Below are 27,793 nucleotides of genomic sequence, written 5' to 3'. Positions count from 1 at the left end.
AACAGATTGGAAGAGGTGCCATAGGAAATAGAAAATAAATTCCATTTTACTTTCATTAACAATGACAATGTAAAAGTAATGATTAATCACATCTAATTATCATGTAAATAACCATGTTCATGATTTAAATATTATATTTACTCTGTAATGTACTCCAGTAGCTGTAAACAAACTCTTATGTAAAATGCTTGTCCTCATGTGATAACCTAAGAAATTCTGAATATTGTCCCCATAGCTTGAGGACTGACTCACTTTCTGTTTTGCACAGCAGAAAGCTGTAGATAACTGTTGATCCCCCTCTTCACAGAGGAACGACACAGGACCCTGTGTTGTTCTTTTGTCTGCTCGGCCCTTCCCGGGTTTGCTGCTGGTTCTTCCCGGGTTGGCTGCCGTCCCTCCGCCTCTGTGGAGGGGCGGGCCCCCTGCCACTTTCCCCACTTCCGCGGGGGAGCGGCACACCGCCGGCCGGCTCTCTCGGGGGCTGCTCATGCTCAGATGTTATCCGGATGTTCCCCTTAGATGTTCCTGGTGCATGTTGTCTCTCTCCTCCTTTATAGTCCTCTTCCACCAATCCCAACTCTGCTACCCACACGACGAGTACGCTGCTCTCCTCCAATCAGGAGCAGGATCAGCTCCTGGAGGTCATTGGTTGAACTGGAGGCAGCTGCGTAGAAGCTGTTTACTCCTCTCCCAGTGCCATATTGTGGGAGAGCAGATGCATAGAATAAGTCTTAATTCCAGTAACTTAGTCTAGTCCGAGTTGCTCCCCACTGTTCCCCCTTTCTTTTTATTTTTTGGCGTTGACACGCGCCTGTCTTCGGTGCCCCACGGCACACACTCTGCTCTGCTTGCTAGAGTTGCCCACAGCTGCTTACAAGCCCTACCAATCAGGTAAACCGAATCCGGGTCCTCTCTTCGCCATGTTGTGAGGAGGTTTTTAGGCGCTGATGCGTGCCTGTGTTCGGTGCCCTGCAGCGCACGCTCTGCTCTGCTAGAACTGCCTGCAGGTGCTTACAAGCCCTACCAATCAGGCAAACCGAATCCGAGCCTTCTCATTGCCGTATTGTGGGGAGACTTATTGATGTTGATTCATGCCTTTCTTCGGTGACCTGTGGCGGATAAGCTGCTAGCCGCCCGCAGGTGCTCATCGCCTTACTAATCAGGCAGACCAAATCCGAGCTCTCTCATTGCCATGTTGAGGGGAGGCCTTATTTTTCTCTAGTTCTCTATCTCCGGGCATTCCTATTTCTCCTATTTTACTTCTATCTGCCAGCATTCCTATTTCTCTCATTTTACTTCTATACTTCTGTTTCTCTTATCCCCACGGCTTCCTGGCGCCCGCCCCGAGGCTGCTTCTCGGTGCCTCGCCCCGCAGCGGCTTCCCGGCTCTGCGCGGCTTCAGCTTCCCGGCTTCGCGCGCGCTCCGCGGTCTCTGCGCCCTTCGCACCCGCACCACGGCCTCCGCACCAGCCCCGCATTCCCTATCTACTCATGCCCCATGCACTTTCTCCGCTTGTGCCCCGCGCGCGCTCTCTGTGCGCGGCGGCTTCCGCGAACCATAGCCTAGCTCAGGTTTCCGCTTCTCGGTTTTCAGTCTAAGTTCCCCAGGCTAACCTGACGAATTCCAACCTAGCTTATGTCTCCGCTCCCGGTTTGGCTTCCCGTCTTTTGCTCCCCGGGCTAATCGGATGGATTCCAACCTAGCTTTCGTCTCTGCTTCTGGTTTTAGATTTTCGCCTTTTGTTCCCTGGGCTGACTTGACGAATCCCAACCTAGCTTACGTCTCCGCTTCGGCCTGCCCCTGCAGCTTCATTTTCCCTACCATATTTTTCTCTACCCAGTATATTTCCCTAAGTTTCTTCCAACAATATTTCTCTCTCATTTCTCCTGGATTCTCCCCACAGTCCGTATCTGAGTCTAAGTTTCTTCTAGCTTTCACTTTCGCTTTTAACCATAGATTTCCCCTAGCTTCCCTGCCATAGTCCGTATCCGAGTCTATGTTTCTTCCAGCTTTCACTTTCGCTTTGAATTGAACTTCTTCCGGCACTTTTTCTGGCTTTTCCCTAGGCTCTTTGCTAGTCTCTCTCTCCAGTATTTTCCCGCTTCTTCCCGCTTCTTCCCTCCTCGGTTTCCTATCCGAGTCACGGCACCATTATCCCTCCTAGGCTTCATATCCGAGTCACGGCACCATTATGTCGCTCCCCCTCTTCACGGAGGAATGACACAGGACCCTGCGTTGTTCTTTTGTCTGCTCGGCCCTTCCTGGGTTTGCTGCTGGTTCTTCCCGGGTTGGCTGCCGTCCCTCCACCTCCGTGGAGGGGCGGGCCCCCCTGCCACTTTCCCCACTTCCGCGGGGGAGCGGCACACCGTCGGCCGGCTCTCTCGGGGGCTGCTCAGATGTTATCCGGATGTTCCCCTTAGATGTTCCTGGTGAATGTTGACTCTCTCCTCTTTTATAGTCCTCTTCCACCAATCCCAACTCTGCTACCCACACGCCGAGTACGCTGCTCTCCTCCAATCGGGAGCAGGATCAGCTCCTGCAGGTCATTGGTTGAACTGGAGGCAGCTGCGTAGAAGCTGTTTACTCCTCTCCCAGCGCCATATTGTGGGAGAGCAGATGCATAGAATAAGTCTTAATTCCAGTAACTTAGTCTAGTCCGAGTTGCTCCCCACAGATAACTGATTCACAAGTCACAGCTAAGCTGAAACTTGGGAAAGCACCAAGGAACGTTTGAAATGATTAAATTGACCAAAATGGCTTAATATTGAGAATAACACAGCATCTGTGAGAACTTTTGAGTAAAAAGATGGAGCAAATAAATAGGAAGAAGCCAAACTAAAAGATAGTTTGAGAGGTGTGGGAATTTAAGTTTAAAATAATTTTGTCCTTAATTCACATATTTCTTTCCATGGTGCTTCCAAATGGCAAGAAACTGTACCTGTCAGTGTTTTGCTATTTTCTTTTCTTTTTTAGTATTTATTCTTGGCATATGAAAATTTTATGCTCTACCTCCATATTGGTTAAGCATTTTCAATACAGGGGGTTTTTCTATTGTTATTTCTTTAAACAAACTGATGGAAGAAGGACATAAACCTCAGCCATTTTAGGTTTCTTGTTATCCCTGCCTTTTTTTTTATTCCCCAAAGAAACATTTTATTTAAGGAATACAAATTTCATAAGTGCAACTTAGGAATATAGTGATTCTTCCTACCACACTAGCTCTTCCACCCACACTCTAACCCCTTTTTTTCCTCTCTCTCCTGTTCCCATTACCATTCTCCATTAAGATTCATTTTCAATTAACTTTATACACAGAAGACCAACTCTATACTAAGTAAAGACTTCAACAAGTTACACACACACACACACACACACACAAAACTGTTTGAGAACAAATTTTACAGTTAACTTTCACAATCCAACTCATTGAGGACAGAGGTTCTGCATGGGAAGTTAGTGCATGGTGCCTCCTATTGTTAATTTAACAATTAACACTTGTATGTATGACATCTGTGATCACCTGAGGCTCTTTAAATGAGTAGCCAAGGCTATGGAAGCCTATTCAGTCCACAATCTCTGTCAGTATTTAGACAAGGCCATGAGCAAAATGGAAGTTCTCTCCTCCCTTCAGAGAAAATTTGGGAGGATTCCCTCCTTTTCAGTGGTTTTGTGTAACTTGAGAAGAATTGGAGTTAGTTCTTCATTAAATGTCTGGTAGAATTCAGTAGTGAATCCATCCAGTCCTGGGGTTTTCTTTGTTCGGAGGGCCTTTATTAGTGATTCAATTTCTGACTTAGTTATGGGTCTGTTTAGGTTTTCTATGTCTTCATGGTTCAGTTTAGGTAGGTTATACGTGTCCAAGAACCTATTCATTTCTTCTATGTTTCCCGGTTTGTAGGCACACAACTCTTTGTAGTAATTTCTGATGCTCCTATTTATTTCTGTGGTATCTGTTGTTATATTTCTTTTTTCTTTTTTTTTCTTTCTTTTTTTTATTTAATGAGCATAAATTTCCAAAGTACAGTTTATGGATTACAATAGCTTCCTCCCCCCCATAACTTCCCTCCCACCCACAACATTCCCCTCTCCCACTCCTTCTCCCCTTCCCCTTCACTTCAAGATTAATTTTCAATTATCTTTATATACAAAAGATCAATTTAGCGTATATTAAGTAAAGATTTCCACATTTTGCTCCCCACAGAAACACAAAGTGTAAAATACTATTTGAGTAGTAGTTATAGCATTAATTAAACACCTAAGGGTAACTGTGTATTAATTACAGAGTTCAACCAATAGTTTTAAGTAGAATATAAAATGCAACTTTTGTATTGTTGTGCCCCCCCCAACCTCCCTCCCTCCCGTGGCCCTCCCCTCACCCACTCCCTCTCCCATCCTGTCCTTCATCATGTTTCATTTTCAATTACCTTCAGTTATATTTCTTTTTTCATCTCTGATTTTATTGATTTGAGTTTTCTCTCTCCTTTTTTTGGTTAGTTGGGCCAATGGTGTGTCAATTTTATTTATTTTTTCAAGAAAACAGCTCTTTGTTTTGCTGATCTTTTTATTTTTTTAGATTCAGTTTTGTTGATTTCTTCTCTAACTTTAATTATTTCTTTTCTCCTACTAGTTTTAGGTCTGGTTTGCTGTTGTTTTTCTTGATCCTTGATATGCACTGATAGCTCATTTATTTGGTGCCTTTCCACCAACTGCTATAAGTTTTCCTCTTAATACTGCTTTTGTTTTATCATATAAGTTTTGCATTGTTGTCTTCATTTGTTTCCAGAAATTTTTTGATTTCTCTTTTGATTTTTTTCTGACCCACTGTTCATTCAGGAGCATCTTGTTTAGTCTCCATGTGTCTGCTATGTTGTAGAGATTTCTGAGTTCTGATTTTCAGCGTCATTGCATTGTTGTCTGAGAAGATTCATTGTATGCTTTCTATTTGTTTGAATTTGCTGAGACTTGTTTTATGGCCTAGCATGTCGTCTGTCCTGGAGAAGGTTCCATGCACCGATGAGAAGAATGTGTATTCTGCAACTGTAGAATGAAAAGTTCTGTAGATATCTGTTAGATCCATTTGGTCTATAGTGTCAATTAACTCTCCTGTTTCCTTGCTGATTTTCTGTCTGGTTGATCCATCCATTGCTGAAAGTGGGGTATTGAAGTCCTCCATTACTATTGTATTGGAGTCTATGTTTCACTTTAGATTCCTTAACATTTCTTTTAAATAGCTAGGTGCCCTGTAATTAGGTACACCAAAGTTTGTAATAGTTATATCTTCCTGTTGAACTGATCTGTTAATAATTACACAGTGCCCTTCTTTGTCTGTTTTAACAGTTTTTGTGGTAACGTATCTTGTTTGATATTAGGATGGCTACAGCAGCCCTTTTTTGGTTTCTGTAAGCATGGAATGTCTTTTTCTATCCTTTCATTTTTAGTCTGTGTGCATCTCTGTTGGTGATATTTTTCTTGTAGACAGCAAGTAGATGGGTTTTTTAAATCCATTCAGCCAGTCTGTGTCTTTTAACTACAGAGTGGAGGCCATTTACATTCAAGGTGTCTATCTGATAAGTAATGACTTTGCCCTGCCATTTTCCCATAAACATTCCTATTTTTCACTTTGGATTTTGTTTGTTCTTTTACTGGGAGATTTTCTTCCTTCACCTTCTTTTGTAAAGAATGTTTCTGTGTGCGGTACACCCTTATACATGTTTTGCAGGACTGGATGGGTGGTGACACATTCTTTCAATTTCTCTTTTGTCATGGAAGGTCTTTATTTCACCTTCATTCATAAATTAGAGTTTTGTAGGGTACAGTATTCTGGGTTGACAGTTTTATTCTCTTAAGACTTTGAATATATCTCGCCATTCCCTCCTAGCCTTTAGGATTTCTGATGAGAAGTTTGCCATGAGTCTAATTGGAGATCCTCTGAAAGTAATCTGCCATTTCTCTCATGCACATTTTAGAATCTTTTCTTTATGTTTTACTGTGGTGAGTTTGATTACAATGTGTCATGGTGAAGATATTTCCTGATCATGTCTATTAGGCGCTCTATGTGCTTTCTGTTCTTCCATGTCCCTTTCCTTCTCCAATTAGGACGTCTCTGTTATTATTTCACTTCAAAGGCATTCTAAAACTTTCTCTTTCCATGCCTTCAGGAACTCCTAGAAACCATATGTTGGGTCATTTGATAGTATCATGTAGATTATTAACAGTGTTTTTTAGTTTTTTAATTTCTTCTTGCTTTTGGACTGAGTGTATAATATCCTGTGCTTTGTCTTCTAAGTTGTATATTCTTTCTTCTGCATCACCAATTCTGTTTTTAAGGCTTTTTACTGCATTTTTTATCTGTTCTATTGAATTCTTCATTTCCAAGATTTCATTTTGATATTTCTTTAAGATCTCAATTTTATGGAAGGAATTTTCTTTCATGTAATGTATGGATTTCATTAGTTGGTGCATTTGCTTCTAATTACTTCTATGTAATCTTATGATCAATTTTTTGAATTCCATTTCTGGCATTTCTTCCATGTGATCATCTTCAAAATCTAGTATTGAAGTGTTCTTTTTTTTTATAAAGATTTTATTTATTTACTTGAGAGTTAGAGTTACAGACAGTGAGACGGATGACACAGAGAGAAAGGTCTTCCTTCCGTTGGTTCACTCCTAAATGGCCACAATGGCCGGAGCTGTGCTGATCCGAAGCCAGGAGCCAGGTGTTTCTTCCTGGTTTCCAATGTGGGTGCAGGGGCCCAAGCACTTGGGCCATCTTCTATTGCTTTCCCAGGCCACAGCAGAGAGCTGGATTGGAAGAGGAGCAGCCAGGACTAGAATCGGTGGCCATATGGGATGTTGGCACCACAAGTGGAGGATTAACCTACTGTGCCACAGTGCCAGTCCTCAGGTCTTGTTTTCTTTTAGGGCCATCATGCTGTCTTCCTTATTCTTGTTTCTTGAATTGGTGCATTTTATATTTAGCATTTGTGGAGTTACTCATTGTTTTCTTCTTGGTTTTTTTGCTGTGGTGTCTTTTATCTTTGTACTATGCCTCTGTAGATTAGTGGAGTTTCTGCTTTCAGTGAATACATAAATGTGTGTGGTAGGTGTGTTCAGGGAGCTCTGAGTAGTTCTCCGGGTGAAGGGTGTGTCTAAAGTGACAAACCCAGGTTTAGCATGGAAAATCTCTCTCTCGCTTTTTTTAAATCAGAGAGGAGGTTTCTTCTGTTTAACTGAGCTCTTCTCCTCAAAGGAGACCAGTGCCTGAGTGCTAGCCCCAGTGAGAATAAGTCCACTCTGCCCCAGGGACCACACAAAGGATCTGTGCAGTTCTCAGTGTAAGCTCATATTCTCCAGCAATGTCCCTCACCATGTAACCAGGGAGGCCTGAGCATGTGGAACCTCCCACAGTGACTGCCCAAATTCCCAGCCATACAGTGAGCCTTCCCACACAACCTCAGTTTTTTCACAGTCTCAGCACACAGGCCTCCCAGAGTCATGAGCTCCCAGCCCCCTGTCAGTTCTCCCCACCATACTCAAGAGTCTGCACTTGGCTGGTTGTTAGGCTCTGACACGAGCTGGCATAGCTGTTTTGTATGTCCAAAATGGTACTCACTATCTATCGGCTTGTTAAAGGATGCCACTGCAGGGTGATCAGGGAGAGAGAAATGTGCCCCTCCTTTTTTTTTTCTCCTTTAGTCTGGCAGGTACACTATCCCCCACAGGGCTGCAAGTCAGATTCCCTCTAGGCTCTTCCTTCAGCTTTATTGCCAGTGGCTTGCACTGCTGCAGTCTGGTCTTACCTCTCTCTCTAATGCTGGTGCAGAGGCTCTCGGTTGATGGGTCCTGAGCTGTGGGTATCCATGCTCTCCACATCTACTGTGTCCTTCTAATTTGCGTAGTTTCCTCTGCTGTTTTCTCCCTAACTCTTCCCTGAGACTTCACTCTCTCCACTTTTTTAAAACTACCTTCTCCTGGACTACAGCAATAAGCTCCCTCCATACTCCACCATCTTAATCCCCCACCCCCACCTTCTTTCAAGAGCTCATTTCTGTCTCTTACTCTATATTGTTCCCTACCTCACCCCCCGCATTCTTCTTCAGGTTTGGAAGCTAGTGGGACAAACCTGATGAACCAGTATGGAAAAGCTCATCTCTGCCTACTGTCCCTCCCACCCCCAGCCCACCTAAGATATAAAATGGCCCAGCCTGCTGGGGTCTAGGCTTCTGCCATGTGTTTTCTCTATGAGCATGATAGCAGTTGGTTAAACTCTGTGGATTCATTTTCTCTGAATAAATTTGTTCTGGCTGCAAGTTCGTATTCTGCCTCCTCTCTGTTCTGTGTGCCTTTTCTTACATTTGGTGCTCCATGTGAGGAGGCACCAATCTGCACCTCTTTTCCTAACAGAAACCAAATATACAGATAATTTAAAAATTCTGACATCATTGGGTTAAGAATTAGGGGAGCAGATGAAGGGCAAAGTATGGGGAATACATTTGTATTTTATATTTTCCCACTTCCTCCCTCTAGATCCTTAGCAGGCAGAATACTTTCACTTTGCCTTATTTTTCTCACATGCCACACAACTATAAAATTCTCAGTGTTCAAAAAGGGGACATGATTAAAGAGTCAGTATGAATACTCTACCCATGTTCCCTACCAGAAACTTATCTCCAGTGTGGTGAAATGTGCTGAGGTGTGGTAGGTGAAATCACATTAAAAGGATGGCTTAATAAATTCAAAAGGGTTAAGGCTATTGGCTTAGGGCACATAATGAACCTTATGCTTTTCTGCCTTGCACATAGTAGGCACTTGATGAATATTTATTGATAGAGTTTCTCTAGCTTGGGCTTTCTTTGAGGTTAGAGATGACATTTATCTTCATAACATGCAATGGACTCCTAATGATTTCTTGAATCATCATTATCACATAATAAATTCATGATTGACTTTCAGGAAGGATATTATGGTGAATGGGGAAATATTATTGATAGAAGATGCCAAAAATTCTTAAATAAAATGTTGCATCTAAATAGAAGGCATTGTATTTTAAAAATATAGCCAAGAGGAGAGAGGCTCAAATACATGATGACAGTATGTAAATCATCTTTAGTTCTTGCCACAAGCATTAAACAGACTTAGTGTCCTTTTGGTTGTATTGTAAAGAAGAATTAGAGATGGATGTTGCTTTCGGAGGGATTGTTTTGGAACAGAAGTCCTAGCTATTTAGGCAGGCTGAGTCTTTGACAAAGAATTCATCAATTTCTGCTTCTTGGGAGAAAGCCCATAACAGACCACCATGTTCCTGAACTCAATGATAGTTTCAAATAAAGCATCTGACCCTATAGTTTTAAGAGTGGTAGAAAGAAGGGCTGGCTGATATTGATGTCTGAAGTTTTCATGTTTCAGCTCTTACTTGCTGGGCAGCTTTATGAGGGCAAACTGATTTACAGGCTTCAGGGGAGAAAGGTCAATTTGTAGGAGTGTAGATATCCCATTCATCACCATACTTTATAGCCGTGTTGGTGATTTTATTTTCGGATATCAAACCAGTCATTTCAGTCTTGTTAATGCCTTTCTTCAACTGATATGTTTTTCTGACATAAACAAGGTAGAGCTGCATATGTTAGATACTATCTGCTCTTTTTAGGAAAGGGTAGCCAACACCATGGTCAACAAAGAAGACGCATTCACCAGTGGACTTGGGGTGGTCTGGCTTCCACATCATAGCCCCACTCATCTTCCTCCTATTCTCTATACCTTTTCTCTACTTCATCAAGAGTATGAAATGCCCAAGGGAGTTAGTGGAGCTGGGTGTCGCCAGCACTGGAATAAAGGCATTTTGGGAAGTGTACCTAAGAAGTCACTTCACAGTTGAGAGAGGCAAAACGACCATTTTTCCTCAGATGTCAAATTTAGTCTTGGTAGCCATGAAGTATAATAATAGTAGGAAATCTTCAAAGGTTATTACATCTGGCTAAGGAATCCTAAGTGAATGTAAAAGTAAAAAAACTAGCTTGTATATAGATTAATGTAATCTATAGGTTCATTAAAAATGTTAACACTCATATAAAACATATTATATATAAATAATGCTATATGCTATTTATGACATATACTTTCTCTTATACTTCCTATTATAACATGATAATCTATGCAACAAGCTATAAATAAACTATAGTATGGTACCCAATTTACAATGGTGTTTGACTTACAATTTTTTGACTTTATCATGTGTGAAATCAGTACACAATCAATAGAACCCATACTTTGATTTTGATCCTTTTCTGAGCTAGCAATATGCAGCACAGTCCTTTCTTACCATGCTGGGTAGTGATATTGAGCTGGTCCTCCCAGTCAGCCAGGAGATCAGGAGAGTGATGCTAAGCTTTCATGGTCAGTAAGTTAGGGTATTAAATGCATTTTCATCTTAGGATATTTTTAATTTATGATGAGTTTATTAGGACATAACCCCATCAAAAGTTCAGCAACATTTGTGTAAGCTATGTATTTCATTTCATAGTGAGTCTGATCATTTTCACTTACGTCTGCTCTCATCCTCACAGTATTCTGACGTTGTATATGGATTGTGAGACTCTGTGAACTCTACTTGTCAGAGCTGAGGCCATTAGATAAGGGAAGTTTAGATTTGTGTTTTGCTTGTTCATCACTTAACCTTCCATGGCCTAACACAGAACCTAGCACAGTAAGTATTTCTTTCACTAAGAAAAAACTGGCATGAGTTTTTGTGGGTCCTTAGAATTCTGGGTGGAAAGACTGTGCATGTCTCCCTAGATCTGGCTGCCTCTGAGCTCACATATATATGGCTTGCCATTTAGAATTTTTATATAAAACCAACCACAGTGGCCAACATGGTGGTGTAATCAGTTAAGCCGCCATCTGCAATGCCAGCATCCCATGTGGGCACCAGTTCGAGCCCCAGCTGTTCCACTTCTGATCCAGCTCCCTGATAATGCACCTGGGAAAGCAGCGGAAGATGGCCCAAGTGCTTGGGCCCCTGCCACCCATGTGGAAGACATGGAAGAAGTTCTTGGCTCCTGGCTTGGGCCTGGCACAGCCCCAGCCCTTGTAGCCATTCGGGGAGTGAACCAGCAGATAGAAGATTCTTTCTCTGTAACTCTGCCTTTCAAATAAATAAAATAAATATAAAAAAATTTCAAATTGTGCAGGATGTTCCACAGTTCTTGAAAAGGGATAGAGGTTTTCACTCCCCAAATGGCTGCCATGGCTGGGGCAAAGCCAGGCCAAAGCCAGGAGCCAGGAGCTTCCTTTGGGTCTCTCACGTGGATGCAGGGGCCCAAGCACATGGGACATCTTCTGTTGCTTTTCCAGGTGAATTAACAGGGAGCTGGATTGGAAGTAAGGCAACTAGGACTTGAGCTGGTGCCCATATGGGATGCCAACACTGCAGGAGGAGGCTTAACTTTCTATGACACACTGCAGGCCCCATCCTGTACAATCTGACTTTTATGAGATTTTACATCATTGGTTGTTGCTCTTATCCTGAAACTTCGAAAAATCTAAATTCTTTCAGCTCCTTGATTGGTTGCCATAAAATATAAGATAAAATTTTACAGTAAAAAGACTTATTATTACTGTGTCAGAGGTGAAACAGAAGTCTAGTGTCCCGTGATTTGTATTCTTTGGTGTTACCCATGCTTAGGGTGAAAGCTGTTTCTGACCATGTCTCCTGCTCAAAGGGCAGGTGTGTGTACTTCCAGGGTACCCCACACCGTTTGCAGGGCTGCCCTCTATGGGCATCAGGACCCTGTTTGGGAAATGCTCATGGGGTAGGTTGCTCCCAGGAGGACTAGGGCTCAACTATTACTATAATAAGTTAGTATGTTTTGTCATGGGGTTGACTGATCACCCCACCCCCACTTTCCTGGCATGTTCTTGCTATTAGATCCACCTGTCTCTGGTTCAGTGGCTTTGATTGTCCCCAAACACAATGGCATTCACAGGGAATTTTCCCTGCAAGTGGCAAGTAACTAACCTCCTATCAACACAGGGCTCCCCTCACATAAAAATCTGCTGGAATGTATGGTTTTCTCTGAGACTCTTCTGGTTGCCACTCAGCCACCTTTCTCAGTGCACAACACCACGCACTGGCCCTTCTATGGTGAAGACCATCGCTGCCATGCTGAAGAAGGGATGATTGTCACCCCAGAACTGGAGTCTTCCTAGTCTTCCAGCACTCTAGAAACAAACATTACTTTCCTCAAGGACTTGCTGATTGTTTCCAGTGAAAAGACACCACAACTGTGCCTCAGGGTTCTAACATTAGACCCTGAGCCTACCCAGTAAAAATATCCTTCTTATTAATGAAAAGAAAGTACTTTGATTCCCAGATGAAGATGCATGATAATGAGTCCCAGATTTTTGTATTTTTTGGGAAATGACATAAGTGTGCTATTTTTTGTCTTGAACAAATAAAGGTGTTTACAAAAAGGTATTATCTTGTATTTTACTTAAAAGGAGAAAAAAGCTGATAATTACTGCATAAAAGAGATGCTATTAAATAGAACAGATTTATTGTGTGATACTTATTTTTCTAAATTCACTGAGGCTTGGTAAAAACCTGGCCGGAAATTGACTCTGGTCACTGATCCTAAGTTCGGAAAACTTGTTGATTTAATTGAAGTATTAGGTATTTAATTGAGGTATACTTAAAGTTCTTCTTTCAATTCCTTTAGTTTGTGAGAACTAAAGAAGGTCACAGCTGTGATACCACTTCCTCTTCCACTCCTCTTCCCTTTACTGATACACATCTTTATGATACATTGTCTAATGGTTTCAAATATATATATCTTTAAAAATTATTTATTCATTTTTATTTATGCAAAGTGGAAGGAAGAGGGAGAGGGAGAGAGAGGAAGAAAAGAAGAAGAAGAAGAAGAAGAAGAAGAAGAAGAAGAAGAAGAAGAAGAAGAAGAAGAAGAAGAAGAAGAAGGAAGAAAGAAGAAGAAGAAGAAAAGAAGAAGAAGAAGAAAAGAAGAAGAAGAAAAGAAGAAGAAGAAAAGAAGAAGAAGAAGAAAAGAAGAAGAAGAAGAAGGGAGATTTCATGCATTGTTTTACTTCTAAATTATGTACAGCAGTCAGCCAGGAGCTCAAGATTCAATATGAGTCTTTCATATGGGTGGCAGAAATCCAAGTACTTCAGCCATCACCCAGTTGCCTTCCAAGGTACACCTTGGCAGAAAGCTGGGATTGAGAGTCAAGCCTGGACTTGAATCAGGCACTCCAACATAGGATGTGGGTGTCCCAAGAGGCATGTTAACAGAACCAAATGCCCACTCCTCATAAATATATATCTTGTCTCTTCCAGCCAGATTGTAACACTAAGTAAACAGAAGGCACTTTATAACTGATTTGTTGAATTCATTTCTATATGTTGTTTAGAAAACTGCAGACTGTTTGCAAGTATGTCTCTGGGTATTTATATAATTTGGAAGTTTGCTGGAATCATGAATTTCTACAGGTACATAAATAAAAGATACATTTTAAAAGAAGTAAACCAGTTTTGTAAATTAAGAAAATAAGCCTTCAGGGTTGTCTCCAGCTTCATCTCCATTTCCTAATGAGGCTGGGAAGATTAAAATATCAATTGAGTAGATGTGGCCCTGCATTTGAGGCATCTTTACAGACTCTTATCATTTCTGAAGATTTAGTAATAATTTAGAGTGTTGCAAGGTACTTAAGATTCTCTTACAAAATATCAGGATTGTTTTTCATTTTAATATACTTTTTTAAGTTAAAAATCATAAAATGTTTTTAGACTGACAGTTGAGCTTCAATATTTATGACTTTCTGATTGCTCTAGCGGCTTAGGAAAAAATAAAAATGAGCTCTCAAGTAAAATTTAAGTGGAAAAGATTAAAATTCAGAATTATGGACTTTTTTAATTTGAATAAATACTTACTTTTTCTTGGAAGTTTTATGTGTTAGCCATAGTTTCCCTATATTTGACAGTCTTGAAATAGTACTTAATTTCTTTCCTGAAAATATATGTGCAGTTTCATTTTTAAAAATAAACCTTTTTGGATCAGTACAACTCTTTTTGCCCCACCCCCAGCTTTTACATTTCAGTTTTTACTACAAACCAAGCACAGAAACCATCCATCTTGCAAACGAGTGACTGATTTTGGGGGCAGGATGGGGGGAATATGAATGAAAATGGATAAATGACAGAACATCATTATCTTTAGGATAGCTTAAACTGCTAAGATTTATGATATTCACGTGGTCTATTTGTGATGTGTGCTCCAAATTTTTCAGTTATTAACTTTCCTTTGAATTCTTATTTTCTGATTCAGAAAAACTTAGTCTTACGATTAAGTTAAATTATATTTCTGGGTTTGGCGCCCCGGCCTGAAGTGCCAGCATCCAATATGGGCGCTGGTTCAAGACCTGGCTGCTCCACTTCCAATCCAGCTCTCTGCTATGCCCTGGGAAAGCAGCAGAAGATGGCCCAAGTCCTTAGGCCCCTGCACCCGTGTGGGAGACCCAGAAGAAGCTCCTGGCTCCTGGCTTTGGATCAGCGCAGCTCCGGCCCTTGCGGCCGATTGGGGAGTGAGCCAATGGATGGAAGACACCTCTCTCTCTCTCTCTCTCTCTCTCCCTCTCTCTCTGCCTCTCCTTCTCTTTGTGTAACTCTGACTTTCAAATAAATAAATGAATCTTTAAAAAAAAGATAAAAAGAAAAAATTATATTTCCTTACCCAAAATGCTGTTCTTTAATTACTTTATGATTTTGTGATTGGTTTCTTTTCTTCAAATAGTATATTTCTATAGCTATTTAGGGGAGTATGTTATTCATGTCTAAATCAGTTTGAGTGGAGGAAGGAATATTAGGACTATTTTTCCCTTCAAGGTGTATATAGTGTAGCTTGATTACTATAAACTCTAACTGCTATAAATAAGATCATGGATGTGACAAAAGAAAATGTACAGAGATGGCAGTATCAGTGGGAATAAAGAGGAGCAAATTTTTCTCAAAATATTTCACTATTTATTAAATCTTCATTTTACTTCAGTAAAATGTTTAAATTTGTAGAAATGAAAACTGAAACCCATAGAGTTTTCTTTTCTTAGTTTTCTTGATTAACAACATTTTTAAAAAAGTTTATTTATTTATTTTTTTGACAGGCAGAGTGGACAGTGAGAGAGAGACAGACAGAAAGGTCTTCCTTTTTTCCGTTGGTTCACCCCACAATGGCCACTGCGGCCGGCGTGCTGTGGCCAGCGCACTGCACTGATCCAATGCCAGGAGCCAGCTGCTTCTCCTGGTCTCCCATGCAGGTGCAGGGCCCAAGCACTTGGGCCATCCTCCACTGCCTTCCCGGGCTACAGCAGAGAGCTGGCCTGGAAGAAGAGCAACCGGGACAGAATCCGGCGCCCCGACTGGGACTAGAACCCAGAATGGCAGTGCCACAGGTGGAGGATTAGCCTATTGAGCCACGGCGCCAGCCAATTAACAACATTTTTGAACAAATATCTCAGTGCCCACCAAATGTTGTTCTAGGTCTGGTAATATAGAAGCAAATAAAACAGACAAAAATTTCACCCCCTGAAGGGCTGATACTCTAATGAGTCCTGATGAGTCAGTATGTTTGTTTATTTGTTTATTGCAAAAGTTTGTGATATGAGGTTATTGAACTTTGTATAAAAGCCTCAAATAGTTATATATTGCAGCCTTAGGGAAAGAAGCTAAAATAAGTGATTCAGGATTAAATTCCTACAGAGAGCACTGTACAAAAGGATGTATTCATATTTTGTTGAAGAAAATGAACCCAGCCATGAAGAAAATAATATGGAAAAACAGAGAAATTATCAGGATAATTGGGAGAAAGTATTGTGATTATGTTCTTACAAACTTGTATGGAAACATTCTAAAAGGCATTTGTCTACAATACCTGAAAGAAAAAATTATCAAAACTTGGCCAGTTTAAGAATTTTGAGGATGGAATAGAATTCAATGCAGAGCTGGTCCTAGATGCAAATAAGGAGGCAGTTTTGGACATCCACCTCCCTGATTTCCCATTTATCCCTCTCTCCTTCCGACTGTTAACTGTCCTGTTATACTCCACATGGGGAAAAGAATTGAATATTCATTCTAAACTTGGGCTTAAACTCCTACTCCGCTATTTTCATTCATGTGTACATGAACAAGACACCTGGCTAAGCCTCCATTCTTTAATCTATAAAATAAAGATAAGAATATCAATAAACATAATATACAGCAGAGCCAAGATGGAGGAATAGTGAGGGTGCGCACCAATAGTCCGGGAAAATTTAGTTTAATAAAAGAGGAGTTACGGTAGCCTCAGAAAAAGGATCAGGAAAAAAATTGCAGAGGAAACTCTTCCAGATCTAGTGGCTGTGACTCGGAGGACCCACGGGGAGAGCAAGGTTGCCCACTGCATGGAAGCCGAGCTGCGGGAGCCACAGGGTCTGCGCGCCAGTGCCGGAAGGGGAGTGGATATGACACAGACGACCAGCGGGGAGAGCAGGGATGCCTAGGGCTCCAAGTCCAAACATCGGCGCTGGAAGGGGAGGTGAGCTCAGTAATCCGAGACATTGGGGGGGGGGAACGGCAGTCAGAATCTAGAGGGGAGCGGGCTTGAGGTGGGAAAGTTCACCAGACTGACTACAGGAGAGAAGGAAAAAAAAAAAAAAGGTTGTGGGGGGTACTGGTACAGATGAGTTTCTCTCTCCGCCACCCTTGCAGAGGAGAGCACTCTGGATATACATAACAAAAGGGGAGAGCTAAGGAACTGAGTCACTACAATTCAGTAGCCTAGGCAACCCAGTGGGAGTCCACAGGAGAAACTGAGCCCACACAGACTCTTTGGGTAGAAGCCAGAGATCGGAAGCTAAATACCATCAATTCTGCTCAGCCGTGTGGTATTACTTACCTCCTGAATAAATAAATAAATTAAATAAATAAATAAATAAATAGACAGAGATTTACCACGCATAACCTGAGGGTGTCACCTTTGAACACCCGTAACCCAGAAGAACCAAGCAGAGCTCTCAGGCCACACCTATCTCAAGCCTCCAAGGCTCCTCCAACAGCAGGCAGTCCACTTAACACAGACATAGTATAAAAAAGAAAAAACTCACAGTGAGGGAAGAAGAATTAACTATGCCAAGCAACAAACAACAGAAATCGAGGGAACAAGATCAACGATGACACTATGATGCCTCCAAATAAACAAAACACCCCAAGCCAAGATTATGAAGATGATGAGAAAGAAGAAATGCAAGATATGGATTTCAAAAAATTTATGATAAGAACATTTAGAAGTATTCAAAAGCTAATCCTTGAACTACAGAAATCCTTATTGGACAGGATTGAAAATCTCTCTCGTGAAAATGAAATTTTAAGGAAGAATCAAAATGAAATGCAGAAACTAGTAGAACAGGAAAGTGTGATAGTGAAGAGAAATCAAAATGAAATGAAGAGCTCAATAGATCAAATGACAAACACATTAGAAAGTCTAAAAAACAGAGTCAGTGAAACAGAAGAGAGAATATCGGACTTAGAAGATGGAGAACAGGAAAGGATACAGTCAAACCAAAGAAAAGAAGAGGAAATTAGAAATCTAAAAAAACATTGTTAGGAATCTACAGGATACTATTAAAAAGACCAACATTCGAGTTCTAGGAGTTCCTGAAGGCATGGAGAGAGAGAAAGGATTAGAATGCCTTTTTAGTGAGATACTAGCAGAGAACTTTCCGGGTCTGGAGAAGGACAGAGACATCCTAGTACAGGAAGCTCATAGAACCCCTAGTAAACATGACCAAAAGAGATCCTCACCACGACACGTTGTAATTAAACTCACCACAGTGAAACATAAAGAAAAGATCTTAAAATGTGCAAGAGAGAAACGTCAGATTACTCTCAGAGGATCTCCAATTAGACTCACAGCAGACTTCTCATCAGAAACACTACAGGCTAGGAGGGAATGGCGAGACATAGCACAGGTGCTAAGAGAGAAAAATGGCAGCCCAGAATATTATATCCTGCTAAGCTCTCATTTGTGAATGAAGGTGAAATAAAGACCTTTCATAGCAAACAGAAATTGAAAGAGTTTGTCGCCACTTGTCCGGCCCTGCAAGAGATACTTAAAGATGTGCTACACTCAGAAACACAGAAACACGGCCATCAATATGAAAGAAGGTAAAGGAAGAAAACCTACCAGTAAAAGAGCATAGGAAGCTCAAAGCATATACTATAAAATATCTTCGGGAAAATGGCAGGGCAAAGTCACTATGTATCAATAGTCACATTAAACGTTAATGGACTTAATTCTTCAGTTAAAAGACACCGATCGGCTGATTTGCTTAAGGAACAAAACCCAACTATTTGCTGCCTACAAGAAACACATCTCTCTAACAAAGATGCATGCAGACTGAAAGTGAAAGGTTGGAAAAAGATATTCCATGCCAACAGAAACCAAAAAAAAGCAGGTGTAGCCATATTAATATCAGACAAAATAAACTTTAACACAAAAACTGTTAAGAGAAACAAGAGGGGCACTATATAATGATTAAGGGTTCAATTCAACAGGAAGATGTAACTATTATAAATATATATGCACCTAATTACAGGGCACTGGTCTAATTAAAAGATATGTTAAGGGACTTAAAGGGAGACTTAGATTCCAATACAATAGTGCTGGGGGACTTCAATACTCCACTCTCAGAAATAGACAGATCATCCGGACAGAAGATCAAGAAGGAAAAAGCAGAGTTAATTGACACTATTGCCCAAATGGATCTAACAGATATCTACAGAACTTTCAATCCTACATCTAAAGACTTTACATTCTTCTCAGCAGTGCATGGAACCTTCTCTAGGATTGATCACATACTAGGCCATAAAGCAAGTCTCAGCAAATTTAAAAGAATTAGAATCATACCATGCAGCTTCTCAGACCACAGCGGAATGAAGCTGGAAATTAGCAACTAAAGAAACCCTAGAAAGTATGCTAACACATGGAGACTGAAAAACATGCTCCTGAATGAACACTGGGTCTTCAAGAAATCAAAAGAGAAATAAAAAACTTTCTGGAAGTAAATGAGGATAACAACACAACATACCAAAACTTATGGGACACAGCAAAAGCAGTATTGAGAGGCAAGTTTATACCAATAGGTGCCTATATCAAGAAATTGGAAAGGTACCAAATAAATGAGCTTTCAGCTTATCTCAAGGATCTAGAAAACCTACAGCAAACCAGACCCAAATCTAGTAGGAGAAGAGAAATAATTAAAATCAGAGAAGAAATCAACAGGATTGAATCCAAAAAAAAAATTACAAAAAATCAGCCAAATGAGGAGCTGGTTTTTTGAAAAAATGAACAAAATTGACACCCCATATGCCCAACTAACTAAATAAAGGAGAGAAAAGACCCAAATAAATAAAATCAGAGATGAAAAAGGAAACATAACAACAGACACCACAGAAATAAAAAGAATCATCAGAAATTACTACAAGGACTTGTATGCCAGCAAACAGGAAAATCTATCAGAAATGGATAGATTCCTGGACACATGCAATCTACCTAAATTGAACCATGCAGACATAGAAAACCTAAATAGACCCATAACTGAAACAGAAATTGAAACAGTAATAAAGGCCCTCCCACCAAAGAAAAGCCCAGGACCAGATGGATTCACTGCTGAATTCTACCAGACATTTAAAGAAGAACTAATTCCATTTCTTCTCAAACTATTCAGAACAATCGAAAAAGAGGGAATCCTCCCAAATTCTTTCTATGAAGCCAGCATCACCTTAATCCCTAAGCCAGAGAAAGATACAGCACTGAAAGAAAATTACAGACCAATATGCCTGATGAACATAGATGCAAAAATCCTCAATAAAATTCTGGCCAATAGAATGCAAGAACACATCAGAAAGATCTTCCACCCAGACCAAGTGGGATTTATCCCTGGTCTGCAGGGATGGTTCAACATTCGCAAATCAATCAATGTGATTCACCACATTAACAGACTGCAGAAGAAAAACCATATGATTATCTCAATTGATGCAGAGAAAGCATTCGATAAAATTCAACACCCTTTCATGATGATAACTCTAAGCAAATTGGGTATAGAAGGAACATTCCTCAATACAATCAAAGCAATCTATGAAAAACCCACGGCCAGCATCCTATTGAATGGGGAAAAGTTGAAAGCATTTCCACTGAGATCTGGCACCAGACAGGGATGCCCATTCTCACCACTGCTATTTAACATAGTTCTGGAAGTTTTAGCCAGAGCCATCAGACAAGAAAAAGAGATTAAAGGAATACAAATTGAAAAGGAAGAAGTCAAACTATCCCTCTTTGCAGACGATATGATTCTTTACTTAGAGGATCCAAAGAACTCTACTAAGAGACTATTGGAACTCATAGAGGAGTTTGGCAAAGTGGCAGGATATAAAATCAATGCACAAAAATCAACAGCCTTTGTATACACAAGCAATGCCACAGCTGAGAAAGAACTGCTAAGATCAATCCCATTCACAATAGCTTCAAAAACAATCAAATACCTTGGAATAAACTTAACCAAGGACGTTAAAGATCTCTATGATGAGAATTACAAAACCTTAAAGAAAGAAATAGAAGAGGATACCAAAAAATGGAAAAATCTTCCATGCTCATGGATTGGAAGAATCAACATCATCAAAATGTCCATTCTTCCAAAAGCAATTTATAGATTCAAAGCAATCCCAATCAAGATACCAAAGATATTCTTCCCAGATCTAGAAAAAATGATGCTGAAATTTATATGGAGATGCAAGAGACCTCGAATAGCTAAAGCAATCTTGTACAACAAAAACAAAGCTGGAGGCATCACAATACCAGATTTCAGGACATACTACAGGGCAGTTGTAATCAAAACAGCATGGTACTGGTACAGAAACAGATGGATAGACCAATGGAACAGAATTGAAACACCAGAAATCAACCCAAACATCTACAGCCAACTCATATTTGATCAAGGATCTAAAACCAATTCCTGGAGGAAGGACAGTCTATTCAATAAATGGTGCTGGGAAAACTGGATTTCACATGCAGAAGCATGAAGCAAGACCCCTACCTATCACCTTACACAAAAATCCACTCAACATGGATTAAAAGACCTAAATCTATGACCCGACACCATCAAGTTACTAGAGAACATTGGAGAAACCCTTCAAGATATTGGCACAGGCAAAGAGTTTTTGGAAAAGACCCGGGAGGCACAGGCAGTCAAAGCCAAAATCAACTATTGGGATTGCATCAAATTGAGAAGTTTCTGTACTGCAAAAGAAACAGTCAGGAGAGTGAAGAGACAACCGACAGAATGGGAAAAAATATTTGCAAACTATGCAACAGATAAAGGGTTAATAACCAGAATCTACAATGAGATCAAGAAACTCCACAAAAACAAAACAAACTACCCACTTAAGAGATGGGCCAAGGACCTCAATAGACATTTTTCAGAATAGGAAATCCAAATGGCCAACAGGCACATAAAAAAATGTTCAAGGTCACTAGCAATCAGGGAAATGCAAATCAAAACCACAATGAGGTTTCACCTCACCCCAGTTAGAATGGCTCACATGCAGAAATCTACCAACAACAGATGCTGGCGAGGATGTGGGGAAAAAGGGACACTAACCCACTGTTGGTGGGAATGCAAACTGGTCAAGCCACTATGGAATTCAGTCTGGAGATTCCTCAGAAACCTGAAGATAACCCTACCGTTCGACCCAGCCATTCCTCTTCCTGGAATTTACCCAATGGAATTTAAATTGGCAAACAAAAAAGTGGTCTGCACCCTAATGTTTATTGCAGCTCAATTCACAATAGCTAAGACATGGAACCAACCTAAATGCCCATCAATGGTAGACTGGATAAAGAAATTATGGGATATGTACTCTTTAGAATACTATACCGCAGTAAGAAACAATGAAATCCAGTCATATGCAACAAAATGGAGGAATCTGGAACACATCATGCTGAGTGAAATAAGCCAGTCCCAAAGGGACAAATATCATATGTTCTCCCTGATCGGTGACAACTGACTGAACACCAAAAAGGAAACCTGTTGAAGTGAAATCGACACTATGAGAAACGGTGACTTGATCAGCATAGCCCTGACTGTTAATGAACAACTTAATACGTTATCCCTCTTAGTATTTTTTTTTTGTCTGTTCTACTTAATACTACTGGTTTAGTTCTGTAATTAATACACAGTTATTCTTAAGTGTTGAAATTTAACTGAAATGTGATCCCTGTTAAATATAAGAATGGGAATAAGAGAGGGAAGAGATGTACAATTTGGGACATGCTCAAGCTGACTTGCCCCAAATGGTAGAGTCAGAAACATACCAGGGGATTCCAATTCAATCCCATCAAGGTGGCATGTACCAATGCCATCTCACTAGTCCAAGTGATCAATTTCTGTTCACAATTGGTCATAATGAAAGGACTAAGAGTCAAAGGGATCACATAAACAAGCCTAGTGCCTGCCAATACTAACCGATAGAATAAATAAAGGGGAGAGCGATACAACATGGGAAGCGAGATACACAGCAGACTCATAGAATGGCAGATGTCCTAAACAGCACTCTGGCCTCAGAATAAGCCCTAAAGGCATTCAGATCCGGCTGAAAAGCCCAAGAGAGTATTTCAGGCATGGAAAGCCAAGACACTCTGGCAAAAACAAAAACAAAAACAAACAAACAAACAAAAAAACCAAACAACAACACCCTAAATGAAAGATCTCTGTGAGTGAGATCCCAGTGGAAAGAACAGGTCTTCAAAGAAGGAGGTACCTTTCTCTGAAGGGAGGAGAGAACTTCCACTTTGACTATGACCTTGTCTAAATAAGATAAGAGTCGGTGAACTCAAAAGGCTTCCATAGCCTTGGCAACTCATGACTGGAGCATAGGGAGATTACTGATGCCATAAACAGGAGTGTCAATTTGTAAAGTCAACAACAGGAGTCACTGTGCACTTACTCCTAACATAGGATCTCTTTCCTTAATGTGCTGTACATTGAGATTTAATGCTATAACGAGTACTCAAACAGTATTTTTCACTTTGTGTTTCTATGTGGGTGCAAACTGTTGAAATCTTTACTTAATGTATACTAAACTGATCTTCTGTATATATAGAAAATTGAAAATGAATCTTGATATGAATGGAAGGGGAGAGAGAGCAGGAAATGGGAGGGTTGCTGGTGGGAGGGAAGTCATGGGGGGGGGGAGCCAATGTAATCCATAAGCTGTACTTTGGAAATCTATATTCATTAAATAAAAGTTAAAAAAACATAATATACAAGGGTACTCCTACAAGTTTATGGAAAAATGGAATTGAAAGATGATCAAAAGTTTTGAAATGTATGCAGTTATTTCATATTACATACTTTCTGTGAACTTTTTGAAGATGTCTCCTATGTGAAATGTCTTGAAATAATTAATATAAAAAATTAGCATTATAGTTATACTTTGTTAAGCAATGGAAATAAAACTCTGAAAGATGTAGAAACTCCCCATAAACTAAAGCATTTCTGTACTGCTGTGCTTAGATTACACCATAGGTGAGGCCAATTACTCTGTCCACAAAAAGCCCTAACCAGTCTAGCCTGTTCTGATCCCCAGTTACTCACTCTTGCCAGGCTGGTCCCGGATGGAACTTTGTAAGGTACATACTTCCTGTAGATATGACCAACTCTAGAACATGGAACATCAAACATTTCTCCTCCACACATCCAAACCTAAACAGAGGAAAGTATAAAAAAATCAGTGAATTCCACACACACCCAAAAAAGGAATTAAGAGCACGGCTCAATAAACAAATCTTAAAGTCTTTAAAAGCTTCTAACTCAGTAATTTCTATTTATTATAAATGGCTAATCTGGAAAGGCAACCACATAAGAAACTTAGATTCATTAAAGCCCAGAAGCAAAATACTAGTTCAGTAAAGTCTTATTTCTGTAGACAACACATTGCCTTTTTTTATTCTAAGAGAATTTATCAGAAATATTATGTTGAATCAGTCTTTAATGCTTAGATAACTTATTATTTATATAGATATTCATTTAAATAATTTGTGAAATCATTTGAGGAAATAACTCTGGAGTTTAAAATGTCAGCTTTAAATTTTAAATATAAAAGTAGTACTAGAAACAAAAACAAATTCATTCTTCATTACATCTAGACTCTTAAATTTACAGCAGTACTAACTTTATTTTTTAATTTTTATTTAAAATTTTATTTATTTATCTTCATTTTATGTGGAGAGAGAGGGAGAGGCATCTTCCATTGCTGGTTCACTCCCTAGTTGCCTGCAAAAGCTAAGGGCTGGGCCAGGTCAAAACATGGATGCAGGCACTCAATCCAGGTCTCTCATATGGATAGAAAGGACCCAAGTTCTTGAGCCATAATCTGTTACCTTCCAGGTGTACATTAGTAGGAAGCTGTATTGGAAGTGAAGAGGTGACTTGATCCCAGGCACCCTGATATGGGATATGGGTATCACAGTGGCAACTTAACTGTTGAACCAAATGCCCACTCCAAGGCTAACTTCATAAACCATAGTTGGCCTAATTTCTCTCCATCATCAATATTCTATGGACTGAGGAAATGCTAAACTTAATTTATGTGTTTAGATGCTAAACTTAAATATAGAAAAAAAATTAGTTGGTTATATTCTACCATTTATCCACTCAGACAGACACAAACTTAACTGTAGCTTTATGTAATAGACTATCTACTATAAAAGGACCAGTTCTCAAAACATGAATCCAAGCTTCATACAAACTCATTGCAAGAAAGAATTTGAAAGAGATAGAGATACTGTCATGATACTTTTATGTGTCAGTTGTTTGAGTTATAGTACCCAGATGTTATGTCCTGCCTTATTCTAGATTTTTCTGTGAAGGCATTTTTTTTTTTTTTTTGAGTACAGTGGGTTACCCTCCACAATGTTGAGTGGGTCTCATTCAATCAGTTGGAGGTATTAATAAAACAACAGACTATCTTTGAACTTGAACTGTAACTTTTCTCAGCGTCCCCGCTTTGATAGCCTTGGACTTACTAGCTTCTGCAATCACGTGAGTCAATTATTAAAAACAAATCTGTCCAGTTGGCTTTGCTTTTCTGGAGATCCTTGAGTAATACAGATACATAACTTGTTTGTAAATGTAATATTGAAAGAGAGAAAGAGAAATGCTTATATTTTCATTAACATTTACTTCCAACTTCTTTCACTAAGAGAAATGACATCTCAAATGAGACTGAACAAATGATGATTAAAGTCAGTAGAAGTCCAAGGCAGAACTAATACAATTATTAAAATAATACTAGTTGCTTTAATTGAGTTCAGGACTATTTACAATATTAATTTCAAATTGATGGGATGTTTATTAATGATTTAGATAAAGACACCAGAAATATGGGTGGGTGATAAAAAGCTGATGATGGACAGTGAATATTTTAAACTCTAGTCAAGATCTGGGAAGATCTACATAAGGTGGAGATATATAAGATGAAGCATATAAATGGGTAAATATGAAGACTTATCCCAGAATCTAAAAAAATAAACTCTCCCAGAGCAAGAAGGGTGGGGAAAAGACTGAGGAGCACAAAGCTTATGTGATTATAATAATATGGAGAATTTAAGGATCGAGGGCCTAAATCTGTGACCCTGAAGTCTTTTATAGTTCTGAATAAATGTGTTCTATTTCCTTCTAAAGGGAATTACTAAAGCAGGAGAAGGATGCAAACTGTGTCTTAGAAGTAATGGAAAGAATTGAAGATGTGTATTCTTGATAAGACAAAATTCAGATAAACTCTTTTCAAATATTAGAAGAACCTAGTATTTGGAAGAGATGCTTTATGTAATCTCTAGGATACAGAATAAGGATTGATAGCATTGATCTCTAAGGGACATATTTAAACTTACTGGAAAGAAGAAATTTCTAATAGAATGATTAAAGATAAAGCTTCCTGTACTAGTAGATGTATTTAAAGCTGCGGTATATGACTCTTTGGAACAAGCATATGACTTAAATGGACAACTGATCCTGCTGATACTTTAAGGTAATTCTAGAAACAAGAATTAAGATTTATGAATGGCTTTTCATGCATTATTTCATTTAATGGTCATAACTCAATGACTTTACTATTTCCCCAGTTACATAGGTGGGAATATGGCAATTTAGAAAGGCTGAGTGGCTTGTTTAAAGCCACAATAACTACCTTCAGAACAGAGATTTGAAATCTAGTAAATAAACTCTAGCTTGATTAACATCCCATCTACAGAGTCAAAACATTTTGTAAAAGGCCAGATTATAAGTACTTTCACCTTTTAGGATCATGTGGTCTTTTTACGACTCTGCCAATTCACAGATGTGGCTGTATTTTAATACAACTTTGTTTACAGAAAAAAGGCAGTGGGTCATAGTTTGCTGGCCCTTGTTCTACCAGGTACAAATGATTTTCAAATGTTGAAATTAGAAATTAATGGTTCTAAGATAACATATGTAGAAAGTTGTATTTTCCAAAATTGGGCACCACCTTTCACTGTACATGTTCCTTTACCATATGACCTTGGTACCTGCTATGGTTTGAAAAGGATTTGCTCTGAATTCATCCAGATGATTAAATTCCAGAGTCATAAGTTGACAGTACTAAGGGGATGGAAATTTAATCACATTATGGTGTTTAGGAGGTAAGTCTAGTGGGAAGTTCTTTTTTTTTTTAAGATTTTAATTATTTATTTGAGAGTTAGAGTTATAGACAGTGAGAGGGAGAGACAGAGAGAAAGGTCTTCCCTCTGCTGGTTCACTCCCCAAATGGCAGCAACAGCCGGAGCTGTGCTGATCTGAAGCCAGGAGCCAGGAACTTCACCCTGGGAAGGTAAGAGGTAGAGGGAGGGAGAGAGGGAGGGGGAGAGGGAGAGGGATCTTCTGTATGTTGGCTTATTACTCAAATGGGTGTAATGTCTGGAACTGGGCCACACCAAAGCCAGGAACCTGGAACTCCAGAGATCTCCCACATGGGTGGAAGGGGCCCAAATACTTAGATCATCTTCTGCTTCCTTCTTGGGCACTTTAGCAGGGAGCTGGATCAGAAATGTAGCAGCTAGGATGTGAATTGGTAGTCATTTGGGATGCCAGCATCAAAGGTGGTGGTTTAACCTGAGGTGCCACAATGCCAGCCCTGGGCTTGTGAATTCTTAGGTCAGTAGAGTACAACATAAGTGACTGAAGATAGGTAGTAAAAGACCACATAGATTTTACACATCCATGGGGACACTCATTATTATAAGCTGTCATGTAACTCTCTAAGATGACTCAATTTTGAAAAAGTTTAGGCCAAATCAAAGGCTGTGTGTAGGTACTTGGGTCAACAGCTCAGTATAGGTTTTTACCTGATGGCAAGTACCAATTTCTTAGTACACTGTGAACCTACAATTCCACCTCCTGTATATTTAGATGAGACCATGTGATTATTTCTGAATGGGATGTAGATGGGAGTGATATGTATCACCTTTGGGTCAAAGAAATTATGAGTGAACTTCCTTCTCTACCTTCTTCATAATTTCATTTCTCCCTCAGAAACTGATCAACTGCAGAAGATTCAGGAGATGACTCTGATGGGATAAGGACATAAGCCTCAGTCATTTTAGGTTCTTGTTACCTCTTCCTTCTTTCAAGAGACCAGTTCAGTCTCACACCTATATTGTTCCCCATCCCACTCCCTCCATT

General features: G+C 39.8%; 1 protein-coding gene across 1 annotated transcript in view; it reads right to left on the bottom strand.

Moving 5' to 3' along the window:
* Positions 1 to 27,793, bottom strand: part of GALNTL6 (polypeptide N-acetylgalactosaminyltransferase like 6) — a 1,232,148-nt gene that overhangs the window by 86,691 nt on the left and 1,117,664 nt on the right. The window contains exon 9 of the mRNA XM_002709470.4: positions 23,690 to 23,797. Coding sequence (XP_002709516.1) covers positions 23,690 to 23,797 — 108 coding nt within the window. The remainder of the gene's footprint in view (positions 1 to 23,689; positions 23,798 to 27,793) is intronic.

Source organism: Oryctolagus cuniculus, chromosome 2 (assembly GCF_964237555.1).
Source record: "Oryctolagus cuniculus chromosome 2, mOryCun1.1, whole genome shotgun sequence".
Classification (NCBI taxonomy): domain Eukaryota; kingdom Metazoa; phylum Chordata; class Mammalia; order Lagomorpha; family Leporidae; genus Oryctolagus; species Oryctolagus cuniculus.
Note: the sequence above shows the minus strand (reverse complement) of the source record. Positions and strands in the feature narration are given on the sequence as shown.